Below are 21,101 nucleotides of genomic sequence, written 5' to 3' on the forward strand. Positions count from 1 at the left end.
TGGAGATAGACTTATTTTCCGGTGCATGTGCGACCCGGACCACTTGTCCAACAGGTCCCACTGAAATACCCGGGCATGAAACCTGCCAAACGGAATGGCTTCGTAAGCTGCAACCATCTTCCCCAGCACCCGAGTGCATTGATGAATCAATACTCTTGCCGGTTTCAGGATCTCCTTGACCATGGTCTGTATTTCCAGAGCTTTTTCCGCTGGGAGAAACACTCTCTGCAGTTCCGTGTCCAGGATCATGCCCAAGAAAGACAGCAGAGTTGTCGGAATCAACTATGACTTTGGCAAATTTAGAATCCAACCATGTTGTTGCAGAACTGTCAGGGAGAGTGCCACGTTTCTTAGCAATTGCTTCTTTGATCTCGCCTTTATCAGGAGATCGTCCAAGTACGGGATAATTGTGACACCCTGCTTGTGTAGGAGTAACATCATTTCCGCCATTACCTTTGGTGAAGACCCTCGGGGCCGTGGAAAGGCCAAACGGCAACGTCTGAAATTAGTAATGACAATCCTGAACTGCAAACCTCAGAAAAGCTTGACGTAGAGGATATATTGGGACATGTAAGTAGGCATCTTTTATGTCGACTGACGCCATAAAATCCCCCCCTTCCAGACTGGAGATCACTGCTCGAAGAGATTCCATCTTGAACTTGAAAGTTTTCAAATAGAGATTGAGGGGTTTTAGGTTCAGGATCGGTCTGACCGAGCCATCCGGCATTGGTGCGACAAAGAGGCTCGGATAAAACCCTTCTCCCCGTTGAGACGGGGTTGCCATGACAATGACACGCTGTTGACACAGCTTTTGTATCGCAGCACTCACTACTCCCCTTTCTGGGATAGAAACTGGCAAGGCTGATTTGAAAAATTGTGTGTGTGTGGGGGGGGGGGGGCACCTCCTGAAACTCCAGTCTGTACCCTTGGGACACTATGTCTAACACCCAAGGATCCAGGCCCGAGTGAAACCAGACCTGACTGAAGAGTCAGAGACACCCCCCCACCGGTACGCACTCCCGTAGAGGAGCCCCAGCGTCATGCGGTGGACTTGGCAGAAGCTGGGGAGGACTTCTGGTCCTGGGAGCCTGCTACAGCAGGCAACCTTTTTCCCCTTCCTCTACCTTTAGAGGCAAGGAAGGACGACCCTCTTTCTTTTTTGTATTTATTAGGCCGAAAGGACTGCATCTGATAATAGGGCGTCTTTTTCTGTTGTGCAGGAACATAAGGAAGAAAGGATGACTTACCCGCTGTAGCCGTAGACACCAGGTCAGCGAGGCTGTCACCAAACAAGACACTACCTTTATATGGGAAAGCTTCTATAGCTTTCTTAGAGTCGGCATCAGCATTCCATTGATGAATCCACAGCGCTCTCCTGGCCGAGACTGCCATGGCATTGGCCCTTGATACCAAGAGGCCAATATCCCTCCCCGCATCTTTTAGGTAAGCTGCAGTGTCCCTGATATAACCGAGAGTCAAAAGAATGTTATCCCTATCCAGGGTATCCATGTCAGATGCCAAATTATCTGCCCACTTACCAATAGCACTACTCACCAATGCCGAAGCCACAGCAGGTCTGAGCAGTGCACCCGTAGTGACAAATAGATTTTAAGGTCGTTTCCTGCTTACGATCCGCAGGGTCCTTTAGGGCAGCAGTGTCAGGAGACGGCAGCACCACCTTCTTGGACAGTCGTGATAGAGCCTTGTCTACATTGAGAGATGACTCTCACTTTTCCCTGTCGTCAGAGGGGAAAGGATATGCCATTCGAATTCTCTTGGGAATCTGCCACCTTTTGTCAGGAGATTCCCAAGCTTTTTCACAAAGAGCGTTCAGCTCATGAAAGGGGGGAAATGTCACCTCAGGCTTTTTCCCTTATACAAACAAACCCTTGTATCTGGAACAGTAGGTACTTCAGAAATATGTAAAACATCTTTAATTGCCACAATCATGTACTGAATACTCTTAACCAATTTTGGATGTAAACTGGCCTCACTATAGTCGAAAAAAGAACGTATGAGACAGCGCTTCTTACTTTGATAACCTTTTATATAAATAAAACACAATAAATTACAATATCACATGTAAATACCTGCCAGTATTATTTAAAAAATATATATATATTATATTTCACAGTATAAGAAAAAACAATATCGCTTAACCCCTTTATGGAGCTGCCAATTCCAGCACTCTATTTGCTACAATAAAGCTACAATTTTAGATTATGATTACAGAGGTATCCATCTATCCTCTCTGGAGGCAAATAAGCAGCTGTAGTATGCAAATTAGAGTCCCACTGCAGATATTTCCAGCGCAGTTCTTTTAGGTACAGCATGTGTCATGTGTCAGTCTGACACTGAGGAAGCCGTTGATGCTAATTAGGAGGCGGAGAAACGCGTTTGTCACGAGCAGGACACCTTGGGAGAGGAAAAAATACTCCTGCAGCATTGTTTGGTAAGCCAGCCGGCTCACATTCAACTCAACACCTAAGTGCTAAGGGGGAACAGAACGGACTCCACACAGCAGCCTGAAAATACAGGCAAGGCTATAAGCGAGAGAAACAGCTGTGAGAAATAACTGGTGCTTTGCATGGTGCACCTAAAAGAACTGTTTATACACTAACCAGCAGTCAGATTGGTGCATGGGCTTAATGTGCCGGAAAGATTTGCTTTCTACTAACACGCTATAACATCTATGCTTGTGCTTGGCATGCATAAACAACTGCCTAATACCTTTTGATTTGATTGGTACACTTGCATGCTGTACCTAAAAGAACTGCGCTGGAAATATCTGCAGTGGGACTCTAATTTGCATACTACGGCTGCTTATTTGCCTCCAGAGAGGATAGATGGATACCTCTGTAATCATAATCTAAAATTGTAGCTTTATTGTAGCAAATAGAGTGTTGGAATTGGCAGCTCCATAAAGTGGTTAAGCGATATTGTTTTTTCTTATACTGTGAAATATAATATATATATATATTTTTAAAATACTGGCCGGTATTTACATGTGATATTGTAATTTATTGTGTTTTATTTATATAAAAGGTTATCAAAGTAAGAAGCGCTGTCTCATACTTTCTTTTTTCTGCTTTCAAATTTGGGGCAATTGGAACTTAATCCCCGAGACTAGTTGCTAAATACTTTGAGGATGGTGGCGCCAGGTGTATATTTTCTGTGAATGTCACTATAGTCGACACTGGAATCAGAGTCCGTGTCGGTATCAGTATCCGCCATCTGGGTAAATGAACGCTTTTGTGACCCTGAGGGGGCCTTTACCTGAGACAAGGCGTCCTCCATGGATTTTCTTCACGTTTGTGTCTGAGAATCAGATTTATCTAGTCTTTTAGTCAATAACGCCACATTTGCATTCAATGTACTCAACATATCCACCCAATCAGCAGTCGGCGGTGCCGACAGAGTCACTCCAAGCTCCTTATCTGCGCCCACTGCAATTTCCTCCGGGGAGGAGCATTCAACCTCAGACATGTCGACACACACGTACCGACACGCACCAACACACTGGCTATAGGGGACAGACCCACAGGAAAGCCTGTTAGAGAAACACAGAGGGAGTTTGCCAGCCCACACCCCAGCGCCTATTCCAGTATTGAGAGCAAATACACACTGCCTCAGATGTCTGCGCTGTTATTATTAAAGGGTTAATAGCACCAAATTACTGTGCCCCCCCCCTGCTCATTGCAAGTGCCGTCTGAAGTGTGTGTGGGAGCATGGCGCGCAGCGCGACCGCTGCGCGGTACCTCTTTACTGAAGTCTCCTGCCGTCACTGAAGTCTTCTGATCTTCTTTATACTCACCCGGCTTCTTTATTCTGGCTTCTGTGAGGGGGTTGACGGCGCGGCTCCGGGAACAAGCAGCTAGGCGCACCAAGTGATCGAACCCTCTGGAGCTAATGGTGTCCAGTAGCCTAACAAGCAGAGCCTTTGAACTCAGAAGAAGTAGGTCTGCTTCTCTCCCCTCACTCCCACGAAGCAGGGAGCCTGTAGCCAGCAGGTCTCCCTGAAAATAAAAAACGTAACAAAGTCTTCAGAGAAACTCAGGAGAGCTCCCCTGGTGTGTGTCCAGTCTCTCTGGGCACAGAATCTAACTGAGGTCTGGAGGAGGGGCACAGAGGGAGGAGCCGGTTCACACCCATTCAAAGTCTTAAATAGTGTGCCCATGTCTCCTGCGGATCCCGTCTATACCCCATGGTCCTTTTGGAGTCCCCAGCATCCTCTAGGACGTAAGAGAAAAGTACCAACCAACCACTCATGTTATTTTTCAAACACAGCCTGTAACGCGGCAGTTAGAAGTTGGTTGGTTGGCACTTTATCTCGTTATATAAACAACGCACTTACTCCCAAACCAACATCGCTATGTGACCGGCTCATACAGCTCACTAACGGGGAGATGTACTTAGCCTGAAAAGTGATACATTTTAACGGTGATAAAGTACCAGCCAATCAGCTCCTAACTGCCATGTCAATGGCTGTGGTTGAAAAATGACAGATAGGAGCCGATTGGCTGGTACTTTATCACCGTGATATTTCCAAGGCTTAGTACATCTGGTCCTAATCGCTTTTTCCCATTGCAATCTGTTCAGTCAATATGGTCTATCGTCAAAGTACTGTTTTCCAATAAATTAGCACATGAAGAGTCAGGGCTCTGCAATCTCTGAAAATTTGTTAGTTCCCGGTCTACTTTTATTACTGGATTTCTTCCCAATTGTAAAGCATTGTACAATATACTGTCACTAAAATAATAGGGGGTAAAAGTATGGTTGACTCATCAATTGCAAGGGATTTTCAGAAGTCAATGTGGGAGATTATGAGGGCATGAATTTAAGTGTTTTTCATATAAACACACATCAGAAGGGTTGTATTTTAGGGAGGAACTCAATCATGTCAAATACATTTTTGGGTGAATAATGGGCTTTAGCCTGATTCTTTTTGCATGATTATTTTATTGGCAATTCAATTGCAGGAATTTTTTTTCACACAACCCCCCCACACACACGCACACAATTTTTTTTTAGGCGCAAACACACAGGATCCGGGATAAGTTTCTGAATCCACGCGATTTTTCGCAATCATGAAAAAAACGGAACTTACCAGGGATTTTGTTTCACCTGCCCCAAACAGGTAAAAACATAAATCAAAAATCCCCAATAGTGCCGGCTTTCGGGGACAACTGAATAAGCCCCGCGAAGTCAATTAGCTGCAGTAGTTTACCATTGCTGACTGAATTCCCACCTTAGTGTAAAACTGCAAAAAAATACATACAAGATAAAGTAAACAAATTAACAATTTATACTGTAGTCAATGTCCATAGCAGCGTATAACTGACAATGTTTCACAAGGAAGGCAAAGGTATGTGCACAATGAGTCAGTTAAAATAAAGGATTAAGGAGATGTATCAAAACCTTCTAAAGAGGTGAAGTTGCCAACTAATCAGGTCGGTCTATCATTTTATAGAATGTACAAGATAAATATCTAGATGCTTATTGGTTGCAATGGGCAACTTCTCTGCATGTCCTCTTTAGAAGGTTTGATCTATCCCCTTGTGAGAGAAATGCGGATGATCATCTTATCACAATAAACAACATACCAATCTTTTTCAAAGGATTGTACCAGCAAAGACAAATTGTGTGTGTTTAACCTAAGTGCAGTTTTATTTTGGTTATAAACATGCATAATAGTGATATCATTTAGCCTTGTTTCTGGACTGAAATCCCATCCATAGATTAGATTATTGCAAGAAACCAGTGGTGGGTGTTGCACTTGTATTTATAGAATGTGTGCCTCTTCCCATAAAACACTTGGACAGCACTGCAGTGTGTGAAAATAGCTTATGGCAGAGAGTTTAGCTGAATGTTGCAATGCATTCAGTACCAATCTGTAAACAAAATGGTACATGACATTGCAAAGTCTATTCTTAAATCGCTTGTACCATTTTAAGTACCCAGAGGATATTTACACTCCAGATAACTATTATTTGGGCATTAAAAGTACTGTATGGTATCTGCTTAATGCAAAATACAAAACAGGTGATTTTGCTGCACCGTGTTATTTTTTAAATAATTGTTCTTTTAAAAGGTTTAATAAAAACACAGCACACCATACTTAGAATGCACATTCTAAGAGCTAATTGCGATAATGACAAGGGATAACCTGGATATTGTCGCAATTACTGAGTCATGGTGCAATGAGAATCATGACTGGGACATAGCTATACCAGGATACAATTTATTTAGGAAGGATAGAATGGGAAGAATAGGAGGAGGGGTAGCAATGTATATGAAAAAAAGCATAAATGCTACTTTAATACAAAATGTTGAGGACAAAACTGAGGCCCTTTGGGTCACCACAGAAACCGGGGAGAAGGACATTATTCGCATTGGGGTGATCTATAGACCACCAGGCCAGGGGCAGGATTTGGACAGGATCCTATTGTTGGACATCTCTAAAATGGCTTTACAGGGAGAAGTCATAATCATGGAAGACTTTAAGTTACCTGATGTAAATTGAGAGGGGTCCTTTTTTAAGTTCAGCTGCAAGTGGCAAATTTCTAAATTCCTTACAGGGAGCATCTTTCAAGCAATTGGTGAGGGAGCCCACTCGGAAAGACTCAATATTAGATTTAATTCTTACAAATGGTGACAGGATATCAGACATATATGTGGGTGAGCACCTGGGATCCAGTGATCATCAAGCAGTATGGTTTAGTATAAAGACAGGATCCAACCCCTGTCACACAAAAACAAAGGTGTTGGATTTTAGAAATGCTGACTTTGCAAAAATGGGGAGATGTTTAAGTGATTCATTGGCGGACTGGAGGAACTTGGAAGGGGTGCAGGAGAGGTGGGAAAAACTGAAAAGTGCAATACTAAGGGCAACAGACCTTTGTATCAAACGGGTTAGGAAAAGCACCAGGAAAAGGAAGCCAGTGTGGTTCACAAAAGTAGTATCAACTAGTGTGAAAGGAAAAAAGAAGGCTTTTAGGAAATACAAACAGTCTCAAAATAATGACAAAGAGGTGTATCTTGACAGACGGAAGGATGCTAAGAAAGTGATCAGACGTGCAATGGCAGAAGCCGAGGAGAAAATGGCCCAGTCAGTAGATAAAGGGGACAAAACTTTTTTTAAGTATATAAATGAAAGGAAAAAATCAAATGGAGGAATAATAGGACTTAAGACATAAAGTGATAATTTGGTGGGGGGAGACAAGGCAATAGCAAATCACCAAAATAATTATTTTTCCTCAGTATTTACTACAGAAGGAGAAGGAAAGGGGCCAAGTTGCAAGGGCAATCATATAAAATAAGGTAGATGAAAGTACATTTACAGAGGAGAAGGTCCTAACTGAACTTTCAAAACTAAAAGTGGATAAATCAATGGGGCCAGATGGGATACACCCAAGGATACTAAAAGAGCTAAAAGATGTGCTGGTGGCACCATTAACAAAATTATTTAACCAGTCACTAAATACAGGTGCCATTCCAGAGGACTGGAAAAGACCAAATGTAGTTACACTGTACAAAAGTGGAAGCAAGGAAGAAGCAAGTAACTAAAGACCAGTAAGCCTTACATCAGTAGTATGGAAAGTAATGGAAAAACTACTAAAAGAAAGAGTTGTGGAATATCTTAAATCAAACAACTTACAGGATCCAAAACAGCATGGATTTACTGGTGGGAGATCATGCCAAACAAATCTTATTGACTTTTTTGACTTTGTGATGAAAATAATAGATCAAGGGGGAGCTGTAGATGTAGCATATCTAGACTTTAGTAAGGAATTTGACACTGTCCCACATCGCAGACTGCTAAACAAACTTGAAAGTGTGGGGGTGGATTATAAAATAGTTAAATGGATAAGAACCTGGTTGCAGGATAGGAAACAGACAGTTGTAGTAAATGGAGTGCAATCTATGGAGGAAAATGTTACCAGTGGAGTACCCCAGGCATCTGTACTCGGACCAGTTCTCTTTAATATCTTTGTTGGTGACATTGCAAATGGTATTGAAGGGAAAGTATGCCTTTTTGCAGATGATACAAAGATAAGCAACAGGGTAGACACACCAGGAGGGGAAAAACAAATGATTGATGACCTTGCTAGGCTTGAAAAATGGTCAAGAACATGGCAACTACAGTTTAATTCTAAAAAATGCAAAATCATGCACTTGGGTCTCAAAAACCCAAAGGCTAAATATATGCATCAAGGGTACTATAATGGAAACTACTGAGGAGGAAAGGGATTTGGGAGTCACTATTTCAAGTGACTTAAATGCAGGAAAGCAATGCAACAAAGCAATGAGAAAGGCAAGTCAGATGCTTGGTTGCATAGGGAGAGGAATCAGTAGCAGGAAAAGAGAAGTAATAATGCCACTGTATAGGTCATTGGTGCGGCCTCATCTGGAATACTGTGTCCAGTTCTGGAGACCATATCTCCAGAAGGATATAAATACATTAGAGAGTGTACAAAGAAGGGCAACTAAAATGGTGCATGGCATACATCACAAAACTTACCCGGAAAGGCTAAAAGATCTTAACATGTATAGTATGGAGGAGAGAAGGGAAAGGGGAGACATGATAGAAACTTTCAAATATACCAAAGGTTTTAACAAAGTTCAGGAGGGAAACATTTTTCAAAGGAAGTGAAGTATTAGAACCCGAGGACATACATGAAAACTGGAGAGAGGCAGGTTCAGGGGAAATTTAAGGAAAAATTACTTCACAGAAAGGGTAGTGGATAAGTGGAATAGCCTCCCATCAGAGGTGGTAGAGGCTAAGACTACAGAGCAATTTAAACATGCTTGGGATAGGCATATGAATATCCTTACAAAGAATTGAGTTTCAAAAAGGGTTGAGATTACCTAAAGGATTAAAAAAAAAAAAAAAAGGGGGGCAGACTAGATGGGCCAAGTGGTTCTTATCTGCCGTCAAATTCTATAACAAAAATTTGTACAAGTACTCTTAATGAAATGGACCAAGATTCAAAGTGTGAAGTACTGTAATAACCATTTCAGACCGCCAGCAAAAACACGGATTATTGCACATGAACCCGGATCACGGTGCAGCCTGAAAAGGCCCAGATCAAATAATCTGGGTCGAGCAACCTGGTATTTCAACTCGGGTAGTGACCAGGGATGAACACAGTTTCAACCCGGGTTGCGGTGCAGTGTGAATTGGTATGCCGAGTCGGTGCGACCCGGCACATATCCACACTATAGGAAGAGGCTGCTCTTGGACATAATCTCCTAGCGCCGTGTCCAAATGCACCACTGGTGATATCACCAACCCGGCAATATGCCGGGTTGGGTCACGGTCTGAAAGGGGTTTCTGAGTCGCACCGGGGATGTTCCCATGTACAAATCCTTGGTGCGACCCGGCTTATGCTGCCTGAAATGATTAACAGCCTTAAGGAGGCATCCAATAAGCCGCTAATTGTCTCGCCGGGACTATCCGGCGCGAGATGTGGCTTACCTGGGTTTTGTTTCACTGAACCTGTGTGTTTTCATGAGAATTCTTTTTTTTTTTTTTTTTACAAATTGGATTGACTGCAAAAAAAAAAACATCAGAAAAAAAAGTGCAAAAACCGTCCCGATGTTTCACCACTGCTAATTGGATACTGCCCTTAAAGTATCATGTATGATAACTTACAAATGGCTTCATAAATGAGCATTCACTGAAAGTACTGGTTAAAAACTAGACATCAGCTTTAATGGCATAGACTTGGGTATGCATGATGATGGTGTCTACTAACAGCATGTTGAGATGCATACAACTCTGCATATCAGCAAACATATGCATAATTTCTGTACAGCTTTTGGACAATGTATGACTGATTTACTTCCAACTCTCCATCAAGCACGTTATACAAGTTTTATTATCTTAGGAGCTGCGGTGAAGAGCACAGCACTCAGCACACACCCAATATCAGGATCACTTCAGCAGAAGAGGGAGTCACCAGCAATATTAAGAATTGTATCACAAAATGTATATTGTAGGCATCCTTGAATATGACTTTTGGTTGAGGGTGGTGTAGTATGGCTATAGCTTTACAGCATATTTTTCTGACGCTATCTACCCGCAATCTATCTGAAAGGTGTGACATTTGTATGGACGAGCCCCCGAAAACTGTGCATGCAATGTAGCAAACATACTCCTCTATGGGCAATTCTCTGTCCCTGAAATGGGAGTTTCTGGGTGCAACTGGGCGTACGTACGGAAGAGAAGAGTCTTTTGTGCAGTGGCGTAACTAGAAATTTGTCCCCCAAAAAAAGTAAAGAAGAAAAGTAAAGTACTTGCACACGCCAAAGGTGCATGGCCAAAAAGGTGTGTGGCCTCACTAAAAGGGACGTGGCTTCCCTGCAAGGGGCGTGATACTGCAGGAAAAGACGACCTTATACCTCAGTTTTGCAACCTGCACACCCAGACATTGGCCACCACAGGAACAAAAGAATTCCAATTCATGCCCATTACATTGTTTGTCATTTTTCATGCTTATAGTAATGCCCATTACACATTATGCCACACACCACAAAGACCCTTAAACATTATGCCACACAACGTAATGCCCATTACACGATATGCCACACACCGTAATGCCCCCGACACATTTTGCCACATACTGTAATGCCGGTCATAAATTATGCCACACAGCGCAATGCCCGTTATACATTATACCACACACCATAATACCCGGGATACATTATGCCACATACCACAATGCCCGATTCATTATATTATATGCTCGTTGCCAGGGGTTTCACGGGCTGGTGTGTAATACTTTTTGCAAAGGGGTTTCATTGCTCGTTGCCAAGGGTGTAAGGCTGCATAGGGTATCATGCTCTCCGTCAGGGTGTAATGCTTGTTGCCAGGGGTTTCATGCGCTGGGGTGTGTAATGCTTATTGCCAAGGGTTTTCATGCTTGTTGCCAAGGGTGTAAGGCTGCCACAGCCGCCAGCACTACCCAGCGCTATGCGCTCCCAGGCCCTGAAACTTTCCCTGCTCTGTTAGACTCTAGAGGTCAAGTATAACCATTAGCATCTGTCTCCTCAATGGCGGCAGCCATTTTGGCAAGGGACATTTAGCAGATTGACATGCGGACGACTAATCCACATGTCAATCTGCGCTGAATCAGCGGCAGCGCCCCCACAGCCCTGCACCTCCAAGCCTCCGCAATGGCTGCGGGGGCTGTAGTTACGCAACTGCTTTTGTGAGTGCCATGGATATGTTTCAAGCGTTAGACCATACTCTGCGCATACCGAGGGGACACCTATTACGGGATAGCATATTATAATAAGAATTTACTTACCGATAATTCTATTTCTCATAGTCCGTAGTGGATGCTGGGAACTCCGTAAGGACCATGGGGAATAGCGGCTCCGCAGGAGACTGGGCACAAAAAGTAAAAGCTTTAGACTAGCTGGTGTGCACTGGCTCCTCCCCCTATGACCCTCCTCCAAGCCTCAGTTAAGATACTGTGCCCGGACGAGCGTACATAATATGGAAGGATCTTGAATCCCGGGTAAGACTCATACCAGCCACACCAATCACACCGTACAACTCGTGATCTGAACCCAGTTAACAGTATGATAACTGTAGGAGCCTCTGAAAAGATGGCTTCCAACAATAAACAACCCGATTTGTTTGTAACAATAACTATATACAAGTATTGCAGACAATCCGCACTTGGGATGGGCGCCCAGCATCCACTACGGACTATGAGAAATAGAATTATCGGTAAGTAAATTCTTATTTTCTCTGACGTCCTAGTGGATGCTGGGAACTCCGTAAGGACCATGGGGATTATACCAAAGCTCCCAAACGGGCGGGAGAGTGCGGATGACTCTGCAGCACCGAATGAGAGAACTCCAGGTCCTCAGCCAGGGTATCAAATTTGTAGAATTTAGCAAACGTGTTTTCCCCTGACCAAGTAGCTGCTCGGCAAAGTTGTAAAGCCGAGACCCCTCGGGCAGCCGCCCAAGATGAGCCCACCTTCCGTGTGGAATGGGCTTTTACAGATTTTGGCTGTGGCAGGCCTGCCACAGAATGTGCAAGTTGAATTGTACTACAAATCCAACGAGCAATCGTCTGCTTAGAAGCAGGAGCACCCAGCTTGTTGGGTGCATATAGTATAAACAGCGAGTCAGATTTTCTGACTCCAGCCGTCCTGGAAACATATATTTTCAGGGCCCTGACTACGTCCAGCAACTTGGAGTCCTCCAAGTCCCTAGTAGCCACAGGTACCACAATAGGTTGATTCATGTGAAACGCTGAAACCACCTTAGGGAGAAATTGAGGACGAGTCCTCAATTCCGCCCTATCCGAATGAAATATCAGGTAAGGGCTTTTATAGGATAAAGCCGCCAATTCTGATACGCGCCTGGCTGAAGCCAGGGCCAACAGCATTACCACTTTCCATGTGAGATATTTCAAATCCACTGTGGCAAGTGGTTCAAACCAATGTGATTTTAGGAACCCTAAAACTACATTGAGGTCCCAAGGTGCCACTGGAGGCACAAAAGGAGGCTGTATATGCAGTACCCCTTTGACAAACGTCTGAACTTCAGGCACTGAAGCCAGTTCTTTCTGGAAGAAGATCGACAGGGCCGAAATTTGAACCTTAATGGATCCTAATTTTAGGCCCATAGACAATCCTGCTTGCAGGAAATGTAGGAAACGACCCAGTTGAAATTCCTCCGTAGGGGCCTTCTTGGCCTCACACCACGCAACATATTTTCGCCAAATGCGATGATAATGTTTTGCAGTTACATCCTTCCTGGCCTTGATCAGGGTAGGGATGACTTCATCTGGAATGCCTTTTTCCTTCAGGATCCGGCGTTCAACCGCCATGCCGTCAAACGCAGCCGCGGTAAGTCTTGGTACAGACAAGGTCCCTGCTGGAGCAGGTCCTTCCTTAGAGGTAGAGGCCACGGGTCCTCCGTGAGCATCTCTTGCAGCTCCGGGTACCAAGTTCTTCTTGGCCAATCCGGAGCCACGAGTATCGTTCTTACTCCTCTCCTTCTTATGATTCTCAGTACTTTTGGTATGAGAGGAAGAGGAGGGAACACATATACCGACTGGAACACCCACGGAGTTACCAGAGCGTCCACCGCTATTGCCTGAGGGTCCCTTGACCTGGCGCAATATCTGTCCAGTTTCTTGTTGAGACGGGACGCCATCATGTCCACCTTTGGTTTTTCCCAACGGTTTACAATCACTTGGAAGACTTCTGGATGAAGTCCCCACTCCCCCGGGTGGAGGTCGTGTCTGCTGAGGAAGTCTGCTTCCCAGTTGTCCACTCCCGGAATGAACACTGCTGACAGTGCTATCACATGATTTTCCGCCCAGCGGAGAATCCTTGCAGCTTCTGCCATTGCCCTCCTGCTTCTTGTGCCGCCCTGTCTGTTTACGTGGGCGACAGCCGTGATGTTGTCCGACTGGATCAATACCGATTGACCCTGAAGCAGAGGCCTTGCTTGACTTAGGGCATTTTAAATGGCCCTTAGCTCTAGGATATTTATGTGAAGAGACGTTTCCATGCTTGACCACAAGCCCTGGAAATTTCTTCCCTGTGTGACTGCTCCCCAGCCTCTCAGGCTGGCATCCGTGGTTACCAGCATCCAATCCTGAATGCCGAATCTGCGGCCCTCTAGAAGATGAGCCTTCTGTAACCACCACAGGAGAGATACCCTTGTCCTTGGAGATAGGGTTATCCGCTGATGCATCTGAAGATGCGATCCGGACCATTTGTCCAGCAGATCCCACTGAAAAGTTCTTGCATGGAATCTTCCGAATGGAATCGCTTCGTAAGAAGCCACCATTTTTCCCAGGACTCTCGTGCACTGATGCACTGACACTTGTCCTGGTTTTAGGAGGTTCCTGACTAGCTCGGATAACTCCCTGGCCTTCTCCTCCGGGAGAAACACCTTTTTCTGGACTGTGTCCAGAATCATCCCTAGGAACAGTAGACGTGTTGTTGGAATCAGCTGTGATTTTGGGATATTTAGAATCCACCCGTGCCGACGTAGCACTACCTGAGATAGTGCTACTCCGACCTCTAACTGTTCCCTGGACCTTGCCCTTATCAAGAGATCGTCCAAGTAAGGGATAATTAATACGCCTTTTCTTCGAAGAAGAATCATCATTTCGGCCATTACCTTGGTAAAGACCCGTGGTGCCGTGGACAATCCAAACGGCAGCGTCTGAAACTGATAATGACAGTTTTGTATCACAAACCTGAGGTACCCTTGGTGAGAAGGGTAGATTGGGACATGGAGATAAGCATCCTTGATGTCTAGAGATACCATATAGTCCCCTTCTTCCAGGTTCGCTATCACTGCTCTGAGTGACTCCATCTTGAATTTGAACCTTTTTATGTAAGTGTTCAAAGATTTTAGATTTAAAATTGGTCTCACCGAGCCGTCCGGCTTCGGTACCACAAACAGCGTGGAATAATACCCCTTTCCCTGTTGTAGGAGGGGTACCTTGATTATCACCTGCTGGGAATACAGCTTGTGAATAGCTTCCAATACTGCCTCCCTGTCGGAGGGAGACGTTGGTAGAGCAGACTTCAGGAACCGGCGAGGGGGAGACGTCTCGAATTCCAATTTGTACCCCTGTGATACTACCTGCAGGATCCAGGGGTCCACTTGCGAGTGAGCCCACTGCGCGCTGAAATTCTTGAGACGGCCCCCCACCGTGCCCGAGTCTGCTTGCAGAGCCCCAGCGTCATGCTGAGGACTTGGCAGAAGCGGGGGAGGGCTTCTGCTCCTGGGAAGAGGCTGCATGGTGCAGTCTTTTTCCCCTTCCTCTGCCCCGGGGCAGGAACGAGCGGCCTTTTTCCCTCTTGCCCTTATAGGGACGAAAGGACTGGGTTTGAAAAGACGGTGTCTTTTTCTGCTGAGAGGTGACCTGGGGTAAAAAGGTGGATTTTCCAGCCGTTGCTGTGGCCACCAGATCCGATAGACTGACCCCAAATAACTCCTCCCCTTTATACGGCAATACTTCCATATGTCGTTTGGAATCCGCATCACCTGACCACTGTCGCGTCCATAACGTTCTTCTGGCAGAAATGGACATCGCACTTACTCTAGATGCCAGGGTGCAAATATCCCTCTGTGCATCTCGCATATATAGTAATGCATCTATAGTTAATATTTTCAGTCAGGGAATCCGACCAAGCCACTCCAGCGCTGCACATCCAGGCTGAGGCGATCGCTGGTCGCAGTATAACACCGGTATGTGTGTATATACCTTTTAAGATATTTTCCAGCCTTCTATCAGCTGGTTCCTTGAGAGCGGCCGTATCAGGAGACGGTAACGCCACTTGTTTTGATAAGCGTGTGAGCGCCTTATCTACCCTAGGGGGTGTTTCCCAACGTGCCCTAACCTCTGGCGGGAAAGGGTATAGTGCCAATAATTTATTAGAAATCAGCAGTTTTTTATCGGGGGAAACCCACGCTTTATCACACACCTCATTTAATTCATCTGACTCAGGAAAAACCACTGGTAGTTTTTTCACACCCCACATAATACCCTTTTTTGTGGTACTTGTAGTGTCAGAAATGTTCAATGCCTCCTTCATTGCCGTGATCATGTAACGTGTGGCCCTACTGGACATTACGTTTGTCTCGTCACCGTCGACACTGGATTCAGTATCCGTGTCAGGGTCTGTGTCGACCATCTGAGGTAACGGGCGTTTTAGCGCCCCTGACGGTGTCTGAGACGCCTGAACAGGCACTAATTGATTTGTCGGCTGTCTCATGTCGTCAACAGTTTTTTGCAAAGTGCTGACATTGTCACGTAATTCTTTAATTACTACCATCCAGTCAGGTGTCGACTCCCTAGGGGGTGACATCACTAACACAGGCAATTGCTCTGCTTCCACATCATTTTCCTCCTCATACATGTCGACACAATCGTACCGACACCCAGCACACACACAGGGAATGCTCTGATAGAGGACAGGACCCCACTAGCCCTTTGGGGAGACAGAGGGAGAGTTTGCCAGCACACAACAGAGCGCTATATATATACAGGGATAACCTTATATAAGTGTTACTCCCTGTTATAGCTGCTGTATTTATATAATAGCTGCCAATAGTGCCCCCCTCTCCGTTTTACCCTGTTTCTGTAGTGCAGGACTGCAGGGGAGAGTCAGGGAGCCGTCCTTCCAGCGGAGCTGTGAAAGAAAATGGCGCTTGTGTGCTGAGGAGAAAGGCTCCGCCCCCTTCACGGCGGCCTTTTCTCCCGCTTTTTTCAGGAAACTGGCAGGGGATAAATGCATCCATATAGCCCAGGAGCTATATGTGATGCATTTTATTTAGCCATATAAGGTTTTTATTTCTAAGAGCTCAGGAGAGCCACCTAGCTTGCACCCTTCTCGTTCGGGCACAAAAATCTAACTGAGGCTTGGAGGAGGGTCATAGGGGGAGGAGCCAGTGCACACCAGCTAGTCTAAAGCTTTTACTTTTTGTGCCCAGTCTCCTGCGGAGCCGCTATTCCCCATGGTCCTTACGGAGTTCCCAGCACCCACTAGGACGTCAGAGAAATTATATTATTTTATAGTAATTGTAAGCTTGCTGCCTCACAGCACCAAGGTCTTGGGTTTGAATCCCACCAAGGCAGTGTGTGTGGTGTTTATATGCTCTCCCCATCTTTGCATGGGTTTCCTCTGGGAACTACGGTTTCCTGCCACAACCCCCAAAACATACTGGTAGATTTATTGGCTGCTGACAAAAAACACACTCTGCAACAGAGTTAGCATTCCCTAAATAGCAATACTGTGGCAGGGCATGCTGGAATGTGTAGTTATAGTAGTGACAATACTGCGATGGATAGGCATTAAGTTATATGTGAAGTTGCATTAGCTTTCCACTTGTGATCTATCCACCCTGCAAATGTGGTCGCCTAAAGAACTGCGTGTGACTCAATCACGCCCAGCATAACTATGGAAGGATCACTGAAACAGAAAATCCAATACAAATAAATGTGTGTGTGTATATACAATATATATATATATATATATATATATATATATATATATATATATATATATATATATAACAAAGATGCTGACAATTCAAGATCTACTTATATCCCACATCCTTTTCTTTAGATGCAGGAATACATTTCTCTTGGCCTTTTGTAAACTACAATGTTCAGACTTGCTTTATAATACATTATACATTTTATAAGGCAATGAACTCGACTGGCTCTTACACTTGTTAGGGTTATACCATTTATATACAACATTACTAGTTTTAAAATGCTACAAAATAAATAATTTTAAGAAAAAATACAAAACCTTTAAAAAGAATATAATGAATCCAAGAGTTTTTTATACCCTCCACTATAGCACTGTAAATAAGATTTATAAGTGAATAAAGTAGACAATGTATTAAAAACAATCAGGTACACCAAAATCAATAAAAATAATAATAGTATATAAAACAAACAAACAAACAAACAAACAAACAAACCAAAAATGAAAGCACAGATTCCAGGAAGTAAGAGAAAACACAAGCCCCTACCTGAAGACAGTGACATTCGTCAGTTTACCATTTTACACAACAGAGCAAGAGTTACACCGTTACAGGTTCCATTTCACACTGAATTTCAGAAATCCATCCTTAACAAGCTGTTGATTATTGAAGCTGGAAACTTGATATTATGCTACTAGAGGGTTTAAACCTAGGCACACAAGCAAAGAATGTACAGACCTTTCAGTGATAGCAGGGCCTGACCAAAGCACTGATTTAATTTCATGACTGCTGTGTACAGATAGCTGGCATTACTAAATGCTGCTCTAATATCAACTTGTTAAATTTGAACCCACACTCAGCATATCAGTATACACGACCAGACTAACTGGAGTCAAGAGAAATATTTTGGGAGCTGTTTATTTTTAACTTGGTTACAATGTTGTACTATAGCTGGATTGAACACATTCAAAATGAAGGCCCACACAAACTTTTATTGTAAGACTCCATTAACTGCAACTGTTTCATGTATTCTTATATTAAAATAAACTATATAAATAGGATCTAAAATAAATATACAAACACACTCCTTGGGGTAAATTTACTAAGATGGGAATTCTATTTAAGATGGGATGTTGCCCATAGCAACCAATCAGATTCCAGGAATTATCTTATAGAAAGTTCTAGATAAATGAGAAGTAGAAGCTGATTGGTTGCTATGGGCAACATCCCATCTTAAATAGAACTCCCATCTTAGTAAATTTACCCCCTGGTTCTTAAAAAACAAAACAAAAAAACAAAACAAATAAACCCAAACACAACAACCTCCAGAATCAACACTATAAAAGTAGACATACAGACCTTTTCATGGGCAAAAAAACATCAAACAAAAACAGGATTCTAAAAACAATCACATACTAGAAAACTCAAGTTAGTAACGCATGATATCCCCAAATATTGATGCACTTATTATTAATTTGATGTAAAGTGAAGAAACTTCAGTTTGTGTAAACCTAACGGAGAGATTTTCATTTACAAATGGCAAAACCTGTAACATGGGAAGCAATGCTAAGAAATGAAAACAAAACACCTACCTTGTAGCATTTCACATAGGGCTTACCAGCCCCATCACTAGAGGGGGTTCTTATGGATTGTCTTTTAAAGCTACTAATCCTGCTTTCACTTCCAGGTGCAAACTGTATGTGCAAATGGGATGACCCTAACTTTGGATAATTATACTTAAGACTAGAAGGGGATAGTTTTGGGGGAGGTCCTTCAGATACACTTCTTTGGAAAAGATGGCTTGATTTGTTATTAGTAACACTTGTGCACCCACGGTCTCCATTAATAGTGATCTGGCATTCAGTAATTTTATTTGAAGACGAACATGAGGAAGCACTGCGTAAGAGGCGGATGTGATGATGTGACTGAGTTCCATTGTTAAGCTGGGATTCCTCGACATGCCCGCTTGATGTGACCTGCTCTCCAGTAGATTTGTTGCTCGTCAACAATGGTCTCTGGTGAGAAACATGCACTGAAATACAAGGAAATCCATCCTCTACAGTTTGTGTCTTCTGAAGGCCATGGGACGGATAGACACCCCCTTGTAAGGAGTCATTCAAGTAAAGTGGTTTAACATCTCTAGCTTCACCAACAGTGCAAGCGTTTTTGGAAAGGCGAACTCCATTGACAGCGGTTGAAAGAAATCCCTTCGATAATGTTTGATCTTCATTTTGTGCAAGCTCATTAGAACAAAGCATAAATTGGTAGGAGGTTTGATAGGGACCTCTGTTTAATGGAGGGCTTAAAGTAGTTGGAGAGGTTGGCGGTGTCTCAGAAGGGCTACGAGGGAAGATAACCAATGAAGAACAGCGCCGGAGAGGAAGCTTTGTTTTCTTTCTTGATGGCAGACTTGCCATATTCACCTTTTTGTCTAGTTCATCTTGGTCAAAAGGAAATGTACTTTTACATCTAGATAAAACCTGTTGCACACGATTGTTTTTGGAAGAAATCATTTCTGCATTCAAACCAGATGCATTGCTATTAAGCATATTACTTAAATAACTGGCATCTCCTAGAGAAAGAGTGCAGCTACTATTGTCACTTAGAATACTATTCGTACATGAATCGATGTCACTTGTTGTACTTGTACACGATCCGTAATCACTGCTGTTGCTACTAAATGATCCATTGTCACTAGTAGCGATGCTACTGGAACTGCCGTGTTCAGCTGAGGCATTAGTTTGGAAGCTGGTGTCATTTACGACTGGGTGACAGCTATAATTCCTGCTCATATTAGAACTGCAATTTATCCCATCTTTGTAAGCACTGACGAATGAAAGGTCTTCTGTACAAAGTTCTGTGTTGCCAGATTGAGGACATATATTGCTTTTACTGGGCTGTAAAGAAATCTGCACAGATGTGCTTTTTTTGCTAGGTGGTGAAACAGAATTACCTTGCTGCGATTGTACAAATTCTGGTGAAGATGAAAGCTGTATGGTTTGCCGTGGAGAGAGCCTCATCTGTATCACACTCGGGGCTGCCGATTGGGAGAGTCTTTGAAAGCACATGTGGATATCACTATCCGGGCCATCTCCGGAGCTTTCTGGCAACGGATCAGTGTTACTTCTTCTGGTAGCAAAATGCAGTCTTAACCGACGTGCCATTTGTTCTTTCTGTACATATTACGAATTCAGATGTGCAATTCTCTCTCTTTCCAGGAGCAGCCCAGAAGCAGCAGTAAAACATGTAGAACGTTTGTATTACACTGCGGGGATGCACACAAAACTGCCTCATGTGTCCCAGTCAAACACAACAAAATGATGAGCCACAGGGTAGAGCAGTGCACGTCATGAGACAAACAAACCATTCCTGACTCCACGGTTTCTAAATCATCTTGGATCGCTTGTACTCCAACTGCATTCACTTACCAAGCACTTGATTTCCAGCGACCTTTAAGCTCAGCTCTGCTGCTGCATACTGGCTGAAACACTGCCAAGCTTGATTCAATTATACCTTCTCCAATATGCATGAATGAGTCCTTCCCAAAAACAACAGAGTGCTTGCATTTCAAACCTAGCTGTATTTTCTTGCTTTAGTCGCCCTGGATGAACACGTCTATAGTTTCTTCTGCAGTGTAAAGGCTCTAATTTTTTTACCCAGACATATAGTGTTACAGGAAGTTGCAGGGAACGGAGCTCCGCATAATCGAGTATCAAAGTTGGGATTGAATTACTCAAAACTATCCATAATAGGAAACTATTGAAGATTCTGCTACGCAGGAAACTGCCACTGGTATTAATTTCAATTTCACGTAACAGAAAAAAAACATTCCTATTCTCTAAAGTTTTAAATAGAATGGTGTATGCCATTCGGCCATAGTTTAGCACATTTTATAAATGTGTGTGTATGTAATGTTATCAGATCATCTTTATTTATTTTTTAGAAATTATTTTCATTATATAAGGATTTATTTTGTGAGTGTGAGTGATGAGAGGATATATTTTATGTATATAGGTTTAGTATGTATATAGGTTTAGTTTAGTAATGCCATGCACTGATAGGGGTGTTTTTATTTACAGGTTCATATATTAAGCTCATCATTCCTTTAAACACTC

The 21,101-nt window shown here is 43.5% G+C and overlaps 1 protein-coding gene across 6 annotated transcripts in view; it reads right to left on the reverse strand.

The window, feature by feature from the left end:
• The window catches only part of NEDD4 (NEDD4 E3 ubiquitin protein ligase), a 470,501-nt gene that overhangs the window by 225,343 nt on the left and 224,057 nt on the right, over positions 1 to 21,101 (reverse strand). The window contains exon 1 of one of the 6 annotated variants that reach the window (XM_063926137.1): positions 18,579 to 20,602. The exons of 3 other annotated variants lie outside the window; for them this stretch is intronic. In XM_063926137.1, the coding sequence (XP_063782207.1) occupies positions 18,579 to 20,150 (1,572 nt within the window). In that variant the 5' untranslated portion in view covers positions 20,151 to 20,602. Of the gene's footprint in view, positions 1 to 17,535; positions 17,597 to 17,724; positions 17,775 to 18,578; positions 20,603 to 21,101 lie in introns of those variants that run through there. 2 more of the 6 variants (XM_063926142.1, XM_063926141.1) reach the window with 2 other exon arrangements.

The sequence above is a fragment of the Pseudophryne corroboree genome, chromosome 6 (assembly GCF_028390025.1).
Source record: "Pseudophryne corroboree isolate aPseCor3 chromosome 6, aPseCor3.hap2, whole genome shotgun sequence".
Classification (NCBI taxonomy): Eukaryota; Metazoa; Chordata; class Amphibia; order Anura; family Myobatrachidae; genus Pseudophryne; species Pseudophryne corroboree.